We start from the raw sequence: 16353 nt of genomic DNA on the forward strand, positions 1-16353 counted from the left end.
AACAGGGCAAACAGCATTCCTGTGCAATGGATGCCCGTTTTGGAGGTAGCTGCAAGCTTGGCTGTGACTCCTCAAAGAGTAACTGCTGCTAAGGAGGGAAACAGTTCAGCTGCTGGCAGCTGGTGCCCTGCCTGCTGTATCACAAGACGCCGAGCCTCCCTGGGCAGCTGGAAATGGCAGAGACAGGTCCCAGATAAACAGGAGGCATCTAGTTTAAAAAGGAGCCTGAGGATAACCTAGGCGTTCCTGGAGAAAGATGCTCTGGAAACACGAGAGCTGGTCTAGGACTGGGTGTGTGATCATGCGTTGACTTGTGAAGTTTCAATTTTAGGTCTCGCCGTGCACGCTTTGTGGCTTGTTGTAGGTAGGTAAGGTTCTCTGGGACCTGTAAGCACCACGTACAACATGTCGTACAAAACGCCGGCTGTGCACCTGTGCTGTCAGGCCCCTGAGCTCTGTAATGCCAAAGCTTTGCACAGGATTTTGGTGGCCCCTCAGGTCCCTCATGGGTACAGAGGGCAGCCACGTGCCTGGCCCAGCCTGCCCGTGCCAAGCGGCACTGAGAGACGTGGTCATTTCTAAGAGAAGGTGATGGACCAGGTCAGAGCGTGGAGAACCAAGATAAAACCACAGACCAGCACCTAAGCAGCAAATTTCCCTTTCAGGTTTAATCTGCCAGAACAGCTACTGCTTTTGTGGCTGTCCTAGTTATTGACAGATAAGGGTAGGGAAAGCATGGGGACAGGGGATTGAGCAACGATCCTCTCTGCCAAGGAATAAACACTGTCAGGCGTGGGAAGTGCTGTTGCTTCCCATCTAACCCTGCCCTCTATCTCAACACAATGTTTCTGGCTCTCATTCCTCTTGGCAGAAAATTCATTTTCTCACCACCCTTCTCCTCCCCTTGGCTGCATTTAGATTTTCTTCCCCATCACTTCTCATCCTCACTGCACTCAGGGAAGGTTCCCTCACCCTTTGGAAGGGGCTGTGCAGGACACGGTGAAGACGTTGCTTTAAAATTCATCATCTCGAAGGAAAAGAAAGCGAGCCTGGGCTGTCACTGATCATGCTGTGAGAAGAAAATGAGAAAGGTAAATGCAAGTCCTTCCTTCCAGCTGGAAAGAGGGCAACTTTACTTCTGAAAATGGGGGAGAAAATGCAGCTCTCTGGGACTAGAAGGGGCAGCTAAGCTTAGCTTTTCCCATGAAATTGTTTAAATAAGACCTACTCCTAAAAATAAGCATGGAAAGTCATTGCAGAGAGGAAGTGCAATGTTAGCATTCCCAATGAAAAACTTTTTATTTCTGTTTTAGGATTAATCCAATTCCTTTTATGGCATCCACCTCTGAAAGAGGATTTGTAGTACTCTGGCTTTTCCCCAGCTGTGTATGAGCATTGGGTGTTCCCAATCTAGCTTGCTCCTGTGAGCACAAACATGAAGTAATTGAAAGAAGTAATGCCAGGTGTTTTGGCATTAACCATTAACAACAAGTTTATCTTAAAGCTGGTGATGGTGAAATTCTCTATGGCTATTCTTGGAGGGTGTAGACTAGCGCCAGATAAGCAGAGGGTTTCTATGACTTCCTGCTTTCTCTCTCTTCTGCTCTCTATTCTAATCTGGTTTCCTCCTCCTTTCCTCAAGGCAGCTGCATCCTCAGAGACTCTGCTCAGACCGTTCTCTCAGCTCAGGCAGGGGCTGTGAATGTGGGCTCTGTCTGGATCTGTGAGCTTCACCTACAGAAAGGTAATTCTCTTCGGTTTCACTGTCTCAGGGGCTGTCTCTCCATCTGCAGCATTTGCTGGTAGCAGAGCTCATGTGCTGCCAGGAGCCTCCTGGTCAGGCACCGCTTCTGCCCATTCCTGACTTCTGCAGGAGCTGCAGATCCTGATGTTGTTTAACAATGTAATAATGAAAAAATCCCTTTTCAGGCAAGACATAAATGCCTTTAGGGGCTGTGCTTGACTTCAGATTTCAGTAGGTGTAGTGACTCTCTGGGCTCTTTGCTAACGCATCCCCCAAGCTCCAAAAGCTGTAGAGTGGTCGCTGCTAAATCTGGCTGTATGCAGGGTTAGCTGCAATGCATGTAGCATTGCACAGCTCTTTTGGGGAGATTTACCCTGATCCAGTGTATTAAACAGCTGTGAGCACCTGGATCGGTGCTCAGGTTTGGAAGGTTTTTAACATACAGCAGTGTTGAGCAGTACCAGGAAACTTGGCTGTATTACATCTCGTTTTTGTCACCAAATCCTAACAGAGACATATAGTTTCTGTAATAAACTTTAACATTTTTAAGAATATCCAACCCCTACAATTCTGTGATTCTGTGATCTTTGCCTTTAGCTGAATTCCCTTTTTGGTTTCTCCTTCTGGGGAGTTTATAGCAATTTATTTATTTATTAAATTTATATAACTTTCTAAATCTGTTTTAAGAACTGGAAACCTGGCCAAAACAAACACTATGGCTGACAACATTCCTCCCCAGGCACAGAGGATGGAGGTGTGCTGGGGCTAATACAGGAGCCTGTGCGGGCTGCCTGGGCCAGCTACTTGGGCCAGCGCTTCTGAGCATTTTCACCCTCATCACTAGCTCTAGATTTCCAGAAACTTTTTTTTTTTTTTTTTTTTAATATTTCTTTAAAACCCTCCTTGGGAAAGCTCCTTTGTAGCCTGTACTTTGACTACATCTTTTCTATGTACATGCTACTAACCCAGGTCATTTCTTCTATTTACTGCTGCTTTTTGCTCTTTGGACTGTGGCTTGTGTTTGATGGGTGCCAGCAGAGGTGTTGCACGGAGTGCTGAAGGATCAGGGAGCAAGGGCAAGCCCCACCACAGCCTCTCTGCAGATAACAGGGAGAGGTGAAGTTGCAGGGTAAGTGGTCAGCACCCACTGCCTGGAGGCTGATGACACACCGCCTGGCTGGGGATGGGGCATTCAGCAGTCACCTGTGCCCCGTGTGGGGCTGTGAGCTGTCAGCTGTAGCCCATCCACTGCTGAGAGTAAAGACATTGAGGATTTGACCCCATGGGTTTATGATTTGGAAGAAACAGAGCTCAGTGTTAATTATTAAATTCAGAAATTAAACTATTTATAATGGGGAAAGAAGGCAGAGAAGAACAGTTCATGAATAAAATGGGGCCACAAGTCTTATTTAGTGGGATGTGTGCTAATTTTCAGATTTTAGGGGTTTGTAAACGATACTAAATCGGGAGGTGCTCTTGACTCCCTCAAGGGTAGAGAGGCCTTGCAGAGAGATCTTGACAAATTAAAGGTCTGGGTAATCAACAGCTGTTTAACAAGACAAGATAACAAGGTAAAGTTTAAGAAGACAAAACAAGATAAAGTTTATCGATGGAGCAATCGGCAGGGTCTGTTGGAGGGTTGGGACAAAGCAAGGGGAGGTGCCTGGGGAGCTGGGACATGCTCAGGACACCAGGAGGTTTTTATCAGGTGTTAGTTCTGGGAGGGAGAAAGGGAGGGGTGGAAGGCAAGGAAAGTCTGAGTCTGAACAAATCCAGAGCTGATCCCAATGTAGCTGTAAACAAATGCAGCTGAGGGTTGGGTGTGTGAGGATGTGATGAGACGGAGGGAGAGCCCCCTGGCTTCAGGAGTTTGTTTGCTGAGCAAATCTCAGGTGGAGAAAGGGGAAGAGCAGCATGTGAGATAAGGTGTTAGACCAAGCAGGGATAAGTGGTGTTTTTGTTCTCCTCTCGTGAGGTTTTGTCAAGCTTTGGAATTGATATTTGTTCTGGTTTTGGTAAGGAGATGGCCAGACGTGTCTATCCTGACTTTGCTCACATGGAGCATGGTCCAGGTGCTGACACCAGCCAGGAAACGTTCCCCTGGTGAAGAGCTGCAAATTTCCAGCATCAGGACTGTGGTTCCTACTCTGGCTCGCTAGGATGTGCCGTGCCTTGTGTACATGAGCCTGATAGCGTTGGGCTTCATATGAAAACAGAGGCAGCCAGAACTAGCCAGGAAACTCTCTGCTAAGCAGTGAGATGCCTCAGGGAGCCTGCTGGGTCTCAAGAGCCAGGACTGAGATCCCTGATGCCTCCAAAGGCCTTTGCTTGGAAGGGCAATGAGCCAGTGTGTCCAGGGCACCTAGAGATCAGCAGGCTCTTTGGAGAGGTGAAAGAGGGGCAAGTGTCCTTTGCACTTGGAAAGACACCGTGGGACGTTTTCAGCAGGTGTGTCTGCAATGTGCTCTTGAGTCTTTTACTTTTACATGTATGTTTTTCAGAGGACCTTTATCTCAGCTCTTCTGCCAAGATAAAGCACTGAAATGCAGCCTGTGTCCCTACACAGCCTTTCAGAGTTGGAAAGAGTCAGTCTGCAGGAGCTAGCCCTCTACCAGCTGCAGGAGAAGCTGCTCGTTGGAGATCTCAGCTTGGCTAAAGGTAGGGGATGGGAGAGGGTGGCTTTTGCCAGGGAAGGAACAATAGCTGAGCCATTATTGTTATTCATCCTCACTCCTGCACTTCATAATGTGGGATCATGTTTATGGAATGACATTTGTGACACTTAAGGGTTTTGTTCCATTTAATTTTTTTGTTTCCTGTTTTGGTATGAGCCTTGAAGGCCTAATGAGCCTTCTAAGGAAGGTTTGTGTGGCTATAGGAGTGTGAGAATATGACCTTGTCTGTTTGCCTCTGGTTCTCCTAATCCAAAACAGATGCAACATGATTCAACAAGGTCTTCCAGCAGGGCCGTCTTAATTCCATTGGGATAGGACAAGCTTTGCTTTGTGCATCAATGTTCAGCACAAAGTTCTGACGCTGGGATGGGGCTTATGCAAGGCTAGAGGACATGCTACTGAAATTAATGCTGAGATAAATATAGAGGTTCCCCAGGGACTGTGCTCCTCTACCCTAGCCTATGAAGAAATACAGGCACTATCTGCGTTCCCAACCGCCCTGATGTCTTCACATCTAACCAAACAAGTGCAATGAGATGGGGATCGGTAGACGCCTTCCCAAACTGTACTCATTACTTAACAGTGGCCAGACCAGCTCCAATGCACTACACTGTATTTTGGCACCCCAGTAGGGCAGAAAATACAACTCGTGTAGTTTACCAGCTATACAGTCACCTGCTACCAGCAGAGCGGTTGCAGGAGCCTGGGGGTTCTCCAGCCCCACTAGAGCACCAGCACCAGCCAGTTGCTCTTAGACATTAGAGCAAACAGCCACTTCCAGGATTACCCTTTTGAACTGCAAAGGAAACATGATGGGCACTACAATCTCTTTTTGGCCAATTCTGCAAGAATAAGTATGTGGCTCAAGCAAGAGGTGAACAAGAAAGATGAAATATCTGCAGGAGGTACATCTCTCAGTGAAAAGAGGTCATCCTTGTCTTCCAGGTTTGAAGTGGGCTTTGTGTTACTCTCTCACAGAGACACCAGCTCATGCCTTCTGGACAGGGGGAGCTTGGTGGTTTCTTTACTACCTGCTGCCTTGTGGTTTGTTTCCATTGGGAACATCTGGAAAGCTTTAGGAGTGGAGTTACTGTGATGGTGTTTAAGCAGTGGAGTTTTGCTGACATTTTTCTTCCTTATCTTGGTACTGTTTTTGGCTCTGGATTGTTCTTCATCTTCTTGCTATCTCGTCATTTGAATGAAACAACACATGTGGTGCAGTACAATGGTTAACGTAGGCTATTCTTTATACAAATACTGTTCATACCAACGTGTCTCTCTTCAAAATCTTACAAAATAACCCAAACATTTATATAAGCTGTGTCTAGGAAGAGAATTCTTAAGGAGTACAGAGCACGAGCCAAGGTAGGATGATGTGTTCTGGCTTGATTTAGTATAGTTATTGGATGAATTTTCAGTTCATAGTTACAATAAAAAATGATGACTGATGCTCCTGAATGTATAAATTGGAGCATATTTAAATATGGAACTTGACTGTCTAGGATCAGGATGGGACTTCTGGGTGGCATGTGTTTCATCTAATAAGTGTGGCACTGCTTTGTCAGCTTCTCAGCATTCACTCACCCAAGGGAGGTGCCTGTGGCCACGCTCAACTGATGAGGGTGCAGAAAGGAAAATGGCTTTAAGGTGGGACTGATCTAAAGCAGCCTAATGAAGCATAGCTTTTGCTTTCTCTTGCCCCCATAGTTGGACCTAAAGGCAGTAAATCTATCCGCCAGAAACTGGAGAGCTTTTCAAAGGAGAAGAAAGGTGAGCAGCCTTCCTTTTACCCAGGTTTTGGTCATCAACTCAAACAGAACTTGTGATTTTTTTGATGGGGCTGAGATGGGAAGTGTTCAAAGTCAGCAAAATGTTTTGTCCCAAACAAACATTGTTTTGTTGTTATTTCAGTGTGGTGTGTAATCAGAATTACACAAACATGAGAGCATGTCGAAGAGTGCATACGAGTGTGTGCATGAACATGCACGTGTAAAGATGTTCATTTGCTTACCTGCACATTTTACCCCTAGTCTTGCTGTTTTGAGTCTTGGTTTCTTTTCTGGTCCCTTGAAGGATATCAGCTGGAAAGTGGGGAAAACAGAAATGTAGAGTGCAGTCAGCTGGGAACAAGCACTTACCATTTATTTTTTTTTTTTCCACACAAGTACGAAGTCTACTCAAGGTGATTTTTAAGTCTGGTATTTTATATCTGTTATTCTCTTCTGAAGGCTAATTATTTTATTCAGATATTCACATAGATCCTTGGCAGCTGACCTGTGCTGCACTTGCTCTGTCTTGTTTTTTCACTGATAGCAATACTTTCCAATTCCTTCCATGTTTTTTTCCTAGACTATTCTCCTCAGACCTTTGGGATCCCACTTTTCCAAGTCATTGCCAATGATCGTGCATACAAGCAACTGCAAGAAACCGTGAAGAGTAGCCGCCGGCTGTGCTTGGAGGTGGAAGCAACAGTGACAAACTTTCGGGCACAGATGCAGAAGAGGTCCCAGCTGGGCAGGAGCTGCTGGATGGTACCTTGTGAGATGTTCCCTGAAGAGCCTCTTTCCCCAGCTTTTCCTGACCATAGCTCTTCCTGGAGTCAGAGAAGGGTACGATTGCAAAAATGGATTAAGTTCTCTGGCAGACATGTCATGATAGTATTATAGGCTGGGGGAAGCCCTTGCTTCTGCAACAAATCTGGTTTTCCAGGGTCTGTTCTTAATGAATGTGTGTTATTCATGCTGTGTCCCTGTCTGCCCTCAGAGAAATGAGGTGGGCACAGTTCACACACTCAGGGGCCACTTCCACCCAAGAGATGGACTGTGAGGGGTGGGCCAGTCTCTACTGGCTCATCTTGTATGGAAGCAGAAAGCTGAGGAAAACCAAAGTTACCAGAAGGACATGGCCAAATTCCTGTCATGACAGATAAGAAACAGGCTTCTTGGCTTTAGTTCTGTTTCCTGTGTGGAGAGGTGGGTATTAACTTGAATTTGGTTTGCTTCATCTCTTTGGAATAGAGACCCATCCCACCTCCTGCTGTGTCCCTGTAAATCCTGGTGTAGAGCAGCTCCAGTGTAGGTAACTAAATCCAGTATGTTGCTCAATCAAAGATGAAAGATTTGGGGATGTTTCCTCTTTCCCCATGTCTGCATGCAATATGGGCTCTGTCCCAGAAGGAAGGCTGTGTTTAGAAACACCTCCCACTAGGAGCAGTGCGCATAAACAGATGCGTGAGAGATGGAAATTGCGTCTGTGATTCTATTGCAACCCAGGATAGGCTCTTCGTAGACCTCTGCATTCATTTGGAGGCGATATTTACCTTTCCCACAAACTTCTGAGGTCACAGCAATGATGGTGCAGTGGGATCTTGTGGGGCAGTTCCTGCCACCCCATGAATGACCTCTCCTCCATCTCAGGGGGCAATGTCCGTGGACTCCATCACTGACCTGAGTGACAACAGTTCCAAGCTGCTGGAGGCACTGCAGTTGTCACACCCCCACGAGCTGGATCCACAGAGAAGCCTGGGCAAGAAAAAGATGTTAAGCCTCAACCCCATCACCTGGCAGGTCCCACGGATTGTGGACAGATGTTGCAAACATATTGAAACATATGGTAAATACAGATTTCTCTCCGGTCGGGTGGTCTGTCCCAGAGCAGGTTGGTCAAACCCATTGCAAGTGCTGGGCCAAGGCAGTTTGGCCTGGAAGTTCCCAGCTACAGGAGGAGACTGCTGATTTCTGAGGCAGGGTACGCTGCTGAACAGTCACCCAGGTAGAGTCCTCCAGGCTGAAGGCAGCCATTGGATTGAGAGGTGAATGTCACCTATGTGTATTGGTGACCCTTTCCTGGTGTGCTGGCCTTAACTTCCCCTGCAAATCCACTTCAAATCTCAGAGTGACTGTAAAAGTGGTTTTTCCTCCCTGATCCACAGACAATCAAATCTTATGGCTCCAAAACCTTTCTTCTTATCCCCTCTGCCAGAAATGGGGAAGGACACACTGCCTCATGTGCAGGTGAAGAGAGCTGTGTCCGTGATATTTACATGTTGAGGTGCTCTAAGGATGGGATGGGGCAGCAGGGAGCTGTGAGAATGCAGAGCACTAACCCACCTGTCCCACAGGTCTCCAGACAGTGGGCATCTTCCGAGTTGGGAGCTCCAAGAAAAGAGTTCAGCAGGTAAAGTCAGACACTTACTGCATCCTCATATTGTTAATATCATATCCAAGGGACAAATACCCATATGGGAGGTGAATGAATACAGCAGGTGTTGGCATGCAGAGTTCTAAAATATCACAGGCCATGCTGGAGCAGAATATCTGTAAACTGCTGGGTCCTTTTTTGCAGCCATGGAAAGCAGGCTTCATCTCTCCAAGCTGCCTTTAGCATAGGAGCCTCCTTCCCCTGGTGGCACTTCAGAGGTCCCTCTGGGTTCTCTTCACCAGCCAAGGCGCTCCCTCTGGTCAGTAGCAAGCTTTTGGGCTCTGGCATGCTTTCTTGCAGTAGCTCTGCAGAGGGAGAAGTTCTTGACAGCATTACTCATATAAAAAGGAAGAACTGACTGTTGCTTTTATTCTTCTCATTTCTATCTTTAAGCTGAGGGAAGAGTTTGACCACGGGCTGGATGTTTTCTTGGATGAACATCAAAGTGTTCATGATGTGGCTGCTCTGCTCAAAGAGTTTCTTCGGGACATGTCAGATTCATTGATTCCCAGAGAGCTCTATGCAGCCTTCCTCAGCACAGCCTGTAAGTACCCACATCAGGACGGTGACTCAACTGAAGTGCATCTTCAGTAATATATGCAGCATGAGCAACGTATAGGAGGAGCTGGAAGCTATTGTGCAGCAGGCAAACCATACCTTAGTTGCCATCACAGAAACGTGGTAGGACCATTCCCACGACTGGAGTGCTGCAATGGACACCAGTCTGGCTCCCTCCAGGGCTTGTTACTAAGGATTTAAACTAGGGCTGTCCAGATAGAAATATGTGTACAGCAGGCTGGAAACTGCACTAACGATGGGTTTCTCTCTTCCTAGCCATGGAAGTCCCAGCACAGCTGGCTGTGCTCCAGCTGCTGCTCTTCGTGCTGCCCCCCTGCCACAGCGACACGCTGCACCGCCTTCTGCAGTTCCTCAGCAAGGTGGCCCAGCATGCCAAGAGCTCCTGGGGCCCCGATGGCCAGGAGGTAAGGCTGGCCCACAAAGATCAACTGCATGAAGAAGATTGTTCAAACATTGTTGCTTAAAACCCAGCAGAGTTTCTTGCAAGCCTCGGTTATTCCTTTGACACCTTGGGTTCACGATGGCTCTCCTCTGGAAACTGTTGAACCAGCCAAATGATGAGGATTTTTTTCATTTTCTTGGGCAATATTTTAATTAGATCAATTAAAGGTGACAGTTCAGGCTGCCCTCTGTTGTACAGCTAGCTAGGGACCAGGTTTTGCTCTTAAAGAAACTGAGGCAGGTAACATTTAAAGAAGAGGAGGAAGAAAAAGAAGACTTATAAAACCAATTGTCAATAAATTTCCTTTTCTATGGTGAGTCTGGGTTGCTCTCAGTCCAGTTAAGCGATTTTCAGGATTTCATTAACCCCAGAGAGACTTGGCTGCACACCTGTACGCAGCACAAGGGACCTCTTTAGTATCCTGCTTCCAACTTTCATGAAGAACTCACCATCATGCATTGAGGTTGATTTTGGTTTCTCTGGACAACTTGAGCTCTAAGTCTCTCCATGATGGAAAAAGACTGTTTTCCCCCCCCTCCTTCCCCCCCGTATTGTAAGACAATATAGAAATATCAGCTGTTAACTTCTAGCACGGGTTGTGAAAGTGAATTAGAGGGAGACGAAGGCTCTGATGCAAAGAAGGGGTGAACACGTACTCCAGCACCACACACCCTTCAAGCTAGCCCTGCATTCAGAGAGGACCAAACTGGACCCAGATCAGCACTCTGTCCTCACTCAATAGCTCGTGTTCCTGTCCTAGGGTGGGTGAGGCTATCCTGGGACATCTTGTGCCGGTGCATACATAATCTGTAATTTCTCTTTGTGCTTGTTTGCCAGATTCCTGGGAATAAAATGACAGTTTCAAACTTGGCCACAGTCTTTGGTCCCAACATACTGCAGAAAGAGAAGCCTGGAGAAAAAGATTCTGGTGCCAAGGACTTTGAAGACAGCACTGCCATCATACTGGTGGTTCAGAGGTTGATTGAACATTACCAGACCCTGTTCATGGTAGGTGAGGCTTTCCCAGGACAGCTTTTCTAGACCTTTTCTTCCCATCTGAACAGTTTCTTAATAGTAGCAAGGACGTATTCACAGCCCCATTTAACAGCAGGTAACTTGAGTCAGCTTGTGTAAATGTGATTCATTGTCCATGACACATGTGAGTATTAATTTGGGATGGATCCCCCACCAGGGGAAGAATTATCTCTTTATCAGAATTGGCCATGCTGTACCTTGACCTGTGCCCAGGCTCCATCCTCTCTCCACCCTCCTGCTGGATTAGTGGGTGGGTTTAGTGGGTGACATTAGTGGTAGGGGGATGGTTGGACCAGGTGATCTTGGAGACCTTTTCCAGCCTTAATGATTCTATGATTCTAATCCTCCCTTTCCTTGAGTCAGGCTCTCTTTGGTTGCCTATTTATGGCCTAATCTTCTGTGACTAACCTCCAACCATTCATCACATCTCCCTCTCTGAAATTCCACTTAGGTCTTACTTCTACAGGTCTGTGAGCAAGTACTGGCCCAGCGTCCTTTTGGCTCTGCAGCACAGGGCCCTGGCTGTCTGCTTTTTTTGCCTTCAGAGAGGAGGAGGTGCCATGAGCAGCTGTGTTTGTGTATCCCTCCCAGGTCTCTCCAGAAATGCAGCATGACATCTTAAGAAGACTGTTTCAGACAGACCCTGATGTCATTGACTACCTCTTGCGCAGGAAATTCAATACTGTGCTGTAAGTCATGCCTGAGGTACAGCTGGGGGGCACCTCACTGCATTGTACAGTAACACTCGATGTACTGCTGGCAAGTCAAACACAAGTCTTGCTGACCTTTTGTGCACTCCCCTCACTACCCATCTTTCCTGTTCCTTCCATCCCTTCTGGTCATAAGCTACCCATCCAAAATCCTTCATTTTCTGTGTTAATGCCTTCTACCAGCTGGAACATCACGGCTTTTCTCTGTCCCTTGGACCTGCTTATTCCTTTCTTCTCCCTTGTCTGTGTCACACTCTCTCAGAATTCCACCATTGCACACTTTGCTGTGTGTGTATCTACACAGCTCTTGTCCTGCTGCACTCCCAGTCCCTTCCACTCCTCCAGGCTCTTAGGATCACAGAATGATGACTGCTCCATTTTCATCTCCATCACCAGCCTCCTGCAAATTTTCTTCACTCTTGGTGTTTTCTGCATTTCTGTTCATCCTTTTTTGCCTCTCTTTCATCTGTGTGAATAGGCATGTGCATGTATCTGTGTGTCTGCCAGCTACGTCTGTAAATCTATTTCTTGGCTGCAGGATAGGATAATCCCATAGAGACTTGGGGTCACTGTTGGCAGTCCTGTGGAAGGGGAGTTTGGAATAGAAGCACTTTGAAAATCCTATTTTTTTTTTTCCTTCCTTTCTTAGGAGCACAGAAAGTGAGGATTTGACAGAGGAGCATGTTCCAACCCCACTGTCTGGTCAGGCCCTGGAAAGCAACTCTGTCTCATCAGAATTTTACAGCAATATCTCATTCCTAAACCTGGATGTTGACATCTAGCAAACCTGGGTCAGGCCCTCTGCACTGCCTTCCATGGACAAAACCGTGCAACATTTCTACCACAAAAATAAGTTCTCTATCCCACTTTGGAGGAGTGGAGAGATGAAGGGTGTATAAATATTTGTGGGAGCATCTCTGCTAACAGTAGGCATGCCAAAATGTTCTGGTGTAGGCAGACCTGCAGCAGGAGAGGTTTGCTTGTTGCCAGCAGGACGGGTTTCCTGATGTGGGTTTATTGCTAGATGGCAGCAAAGAAATCTGCGTGCTTGTGCCTTGTGAGCAAGCCAAAGAGCGATTGGCATGTCCTGTAGCCTCCTTGTACATCTGAAGCAGTGCCTTCAGCACAGCACTGCCTCTGTGGTCTGCTGCTTCACAGGAGTTTGTCCCCAGAGCTGTGCACGACTCGCAGCTCAGGGTTACCAATGCACTGGCTGGTAGTGGGACTGCCTGGGGAAGACAGCCTCTCCCCCTCTGAATAACCACCAAAGCACTGGGACAGCAAACTGGAGCAGGCTGAGGAGCAGCTGGCAGAGGTCTCTAACAGCTCCGTGCCATACTCAGCAGATGGGACCTCCAGTCGCCTGCTGGGATGGGTGCTGTGCAGACCGGGCCAACACGGCCTGAGACACAAGTGGATGGGGATTGCCAGCAGGGCAGTAAGGATAGAAAAATGCAGTTTAACTTCATGCAATTTGTGTTTTGATATCCCATTTGCCATGTGTTATCCTGTCACTTCCTCCCTCCCTCCCTTTTTTGAATTCAGGTTTCCAACTGCTCATTTTATAGGCATAAAACACTTATTGACCACAAAGTATATAGCTAATGTACTAAGTAAGAGGGAACAATATACTCTGAAGATTATGAGCTGCTTTTTCCTTGAGTTAATATTGAGGAAGAAGACTGTGTAATGGATTGTAGAGATCCTGGTGGATTTTTTTTCATGATCTTTGTCTGAGAAATGTCTGGTTTGGTTTGTTCTGTATCTATAAAGTTTTGTGTTCAGCTGACTTTGGGAGCCAGGGAAGGTCTTCTGCTATCGCCCAGCCTCTCAGACTAGGGACAAATTTACTGCCACGGTTAAGTTATACTACTGTTCTGTTTGGACAGAGGCACCCTCAGGGCAATGCCATGGTGTGTTGGAGGTGTGAGTCCTCCCAGCAGTGATGGGCACTGGGAGCTGTGGGGGTTTGTGCTTTGCTCTAGTTGGTGTTAGGTCAGGGTTTGGGTGAGGCTCTGTGGCCTCCTGAGTGGGATTCCCAGGAGTCCTGCTCCATTTGGACAGCTGGGAAAAAAGCCTGATCATCATCTGGGATGTGGTCACATCCAAAAAATGGTTGCACTGTCGATGCTTTTCTACACGGGAACAATTGTGGGGGTGACAAGCCCGGGAAAGGGTGACACACAGGGTCCAAATGCTGATGCCTTGCCCTTCTTGTGAGCAGGGAGCCCACAGCTCAGCTCATGTGCCCTACACTTGCCATTGAGGGGTTATGGCTTTGGCCACCCTTTGTAGCATCAAGAGGCTTGTTAAAAAATGTGTGAGGCTTCTTTGCCATCAGTCAGGGAGATATTACCCTGTAGCCTCGGTTGCACTGCTCAGGGTTGAACTCTTGTTTTGAAAAGGCCCCTTCCCTGCACATGAGTACAGTCAGTATGGGTGGAGACAGAGTACCTGGAGAACGGCAAGCTGGAAAGAGAAGAGTGTGCTGAGAGATAGCTGGTGAAAGCCTCCACAAAACTGATAAACTTCAGAGATTAGCAGTGCTGTTGAATCTGCAGAAAACAGATAAACCCAGGACACCATGAGTCTGCTGAATGCTTCTGGGGCCACTAAGCACACTCAGGCATCAGCTGCGTGACCAAGACCGTGTCCAAGGAGGCAGCAGCTGCTCTGTGCAGACAGTCTGCAGGATTACACCTGCTGCAAGAGCAGACCCTCCAGGGGACCTTCCAAGTTTCTTCCTAAAAGACTCTGGCATGTCAGTGAGATTCTCTGTTCCTCAGTCAACTGCCAGCATTGGTCTCGCTGTTCCCCTGTGGTTTAAAGGACTGCCAAGGACAAGGTGTTCTAGTAACTGTTGCTCTTGGCAGATCGGGGAAGGGGGAATATACAGCACTAGGACACCTTTTCTTTGTCCCTTCTGAAAGGGAGCATTAAGAAGGGGAAAAATCCTCATATTGGGAGGAGTCATTACAAGCACTCACCAATAATTTTGAATCCAAGAGACAGCAGATGATCTCTATAGCTTTAATTGGATAAAAACACATTCAAATCATAAATCATTATGCCAAGCTGAAACTTGGACTGCAAATCAGCTTTTTTTTTTTTTGTCGTCATGTGGGAATATGAAGTGTTTGAGTTCTGGATGTATGGGGAATGGATGGATAAGTCTTGGTAAGTGCAGCAGGTTGGTGAGATATTCTGGGAAGGACCTTCCTAAAAGTGTCAGCCTAGAAGAGGATTAAGTCAGCCCTGTAAAGGCTTTATGGCAGACAGGCTGGCTGCCCTCAAATTTAATTTAAATGTGCACACACAAACTCACCGTTGTATTTCTCATGCTGATTCCCTTGGGCTATGGGAAGAAGTGCAAGGCATTGCAGAGCCCTTTTCAGAAAAGCCACTACAAAGAACGCTGAATTACTGTTCAAGTTTATGATAACCTGAAGGTGACAGGTACTCTGAAATGCTGTTTGCTTTGCTTTGCAAGAAAATTGCTTTTCAAGTTTGCTTTTCCAAACACTGCAACAGTGGTGTCTTTTGCAGTCACCTCAGGGAAATCCACCTTTCAAAGCTGGAGTTTTTTATTACAGAAAATGTAAAAAACACTGTGCAAGGACTTTCCACCACGTCACAAGACAGAACTGCTTAGTACAGGATGAACATCGGGATATTGCTAAAACCTCCACTTGAGGGCAGTACAGCACCTGTATGCATACTGCTTTCTGCACGTGAATTGCTGTGAATTGGGTTGAAATGCTCTGCACCACCCTGCACTGAAAAGAATTAGAGACACTGACAAATGCTGCTGACATCATCGATTTATTGGTATGGCTATCCAAAATGATATAAAAAAAAATAATACTAAAGATACCGTCCATCTGCAACAATAAACTAGACTCTACTCCTCTGTAATGCCTCATCTGTTAGAGCCACCATCTGCCTCTTATAGCTACTGGAACCCAGGCAGGTGGACAGTTTTAGTCGAAATTGAATCACAGTGACAGAGTAGTATCCATATCCACAAACCAGCAGCAAGGGGCAGTGAATGCCTTCCTCTGCTCTGCAGTGTACATTTAATGGGAAAGGTGCAAAAACATAGGAGGCTTCCCAGCACGGTCCACAATGCCAGGCAATCTTCTCTGGATGACGTTCCAGTATTTGTTTTTGTCTCTTTGTCAAGCAGTCAGACAGTTTGATGGTTGAGGACCTCTTCTGTTTGCCAATCGTTGGTGCTGAAATTATTCAGCTCTAGGCAGAACAGTGGTGTTTGCTGCACCTACTGCTTGTGGGAATGTGTTGTAGTGTTGTCCAGACGTGGACCTCTCAGCATGAACACTTACGAGTAAAACTGAAGAACAGGAGCTTGCCTGTATAGACTTACACCTGGAGCCACAAAGGTGTCAGCATTACCTGATGGTTCTGTACAGGACTAAGAGACGTTCACCTTTGTTGCAAGTCAGTTTTTCAGGCCAGGGCAGAACTCAAGGGCACCATCAGCAGTCCGGCTTTGTGACAACTTACAGACATCAGCCCACTGGAGGTTAAAAACTGTCTCTTTTTGCTGCGAAGAGCTGGGCTAATTGATCAGCACGGGCAGCTAGGGCTTAAGCAAGAAATAGTGACCTGGTGAACTCCATTGCTATCAAGGGATAGGAACCGGCGAGGTTTAAATTCAACCTGTACCTATGGAGCGTGGTGGGGGCTCTGCTGGGAGGACGAGCTGGGGAAATCCTGCTAGGGAGCTCACTCGTGGGTCAGCAGCTCTGCAGCAAAAAGGACAGCCCTCAGGAGAGGACACAAAGGCAGAGATGGCTGTAGGCTATGGATTTGTCTCATGCAGCTGTGCCCGTGCTGAGCACAGAGACGTGCAAGGGGCTAAAGCACACGGATATAGGCGAAAACACACGGATATAGGCGAAAACACGTACTGCAAAGCAGCCCCTCGCACCCCGAGGGCCTGAGGCA

The 16353-nt window shown here is 47.0% G+C and overlaps 1 protein-coding gene across 6 annotated transcripts; it reads left to right on the top strand.

Moving 5' to 3' along the window:
* The first annotated feature begins 962 nt into the window (after window positions 1-962).
* Window positions 963-16215, top strand: ARHGAP36 (Rho GTPase activating protein 36). Of its 6 annotated transcripts, none has more exons than XR_014318412.1 (13): window positions 963-1091; window positions 1643-1744; window positions 4246-4402; window positions 6127-6189; window positions 6769-7028; window positions 7836-8031; window positions 8540-8595; window positions 9013-9163; window positions 9454-9602; window positions 10478-10648; window positions 11267-11364; window positions 12035-14562; window positions 14751-16215. XR_014318412.1 is itself a non-coding variant. In XM_082770977.1 (13 exons), exons 4-13 carry the CDS (start codon window positions 4288-4290, stop codon window positions 12165-12167), a joined length of 1392 nt encoding a protein of 463 aa, XP_082627103.1. In that variant the 5' UTR covers window positions 963-1091; window positions 1643-1744; window positions 2780-2873; window positions 4246-4287; the 3' UTR covers window positions 12168-16215. The 6 variants fall into 6 exon arrangements, 5 of the variants coding, with proteins under 5 accessions (XP_082627103.1, XP_082627102.1, XP_082627101.1 ...); XM_082770977.1 differs by adding an exon at window positions 2780-2873 and having other exon boundaries at window positions 12035-16215; XM_082770976.1 differs by adding an exon at window positions 2783-2873 and having other exon boundaries at window positions 12035-16215.
* The last annotated feature ends 138 nt before the right edge of the window (window positions 16216-16353 follow it).

This window comes from Aythya marila (genome assembly GCF_965140915.1).
Source record: "Aythya marila genome assembly, chromosome: 13".
Classification (NCBI taxonomy): Eukaryota; Metazoa; Chordata; class Aves; order Anseriformes; family Anatidae; genus Aythya; species Aythya marila.

What these genes read in the sequence shown, in the direction of transcription:
- ARHGAP36 (XM_082770977.1), top strand. Translation starts at nt 4,288, where the DNA reads ATGCAGCCTGTGTCCCTACACAGCCTTTCAGAGTTGGAAAGAGTCAGT. An exon ending in CTTTTCAAAGGAGAAGAAAG is followed by an intron (nt 6,190 to 6,768) that starts GTGAGCAGCCTT and finishes TTTTTTTCCTAG; the next exon opens with ACTATTCTCCTCAGACCTTT. An exon ending in CAAACATATTGAAACATATG is followed by an intron (nt 8,032 to 8,539) that starts GTAAATACAGAT and finishes CCTGTCCCACAG; the next exon opens with GTCTCCAGACAGTGGGCATC.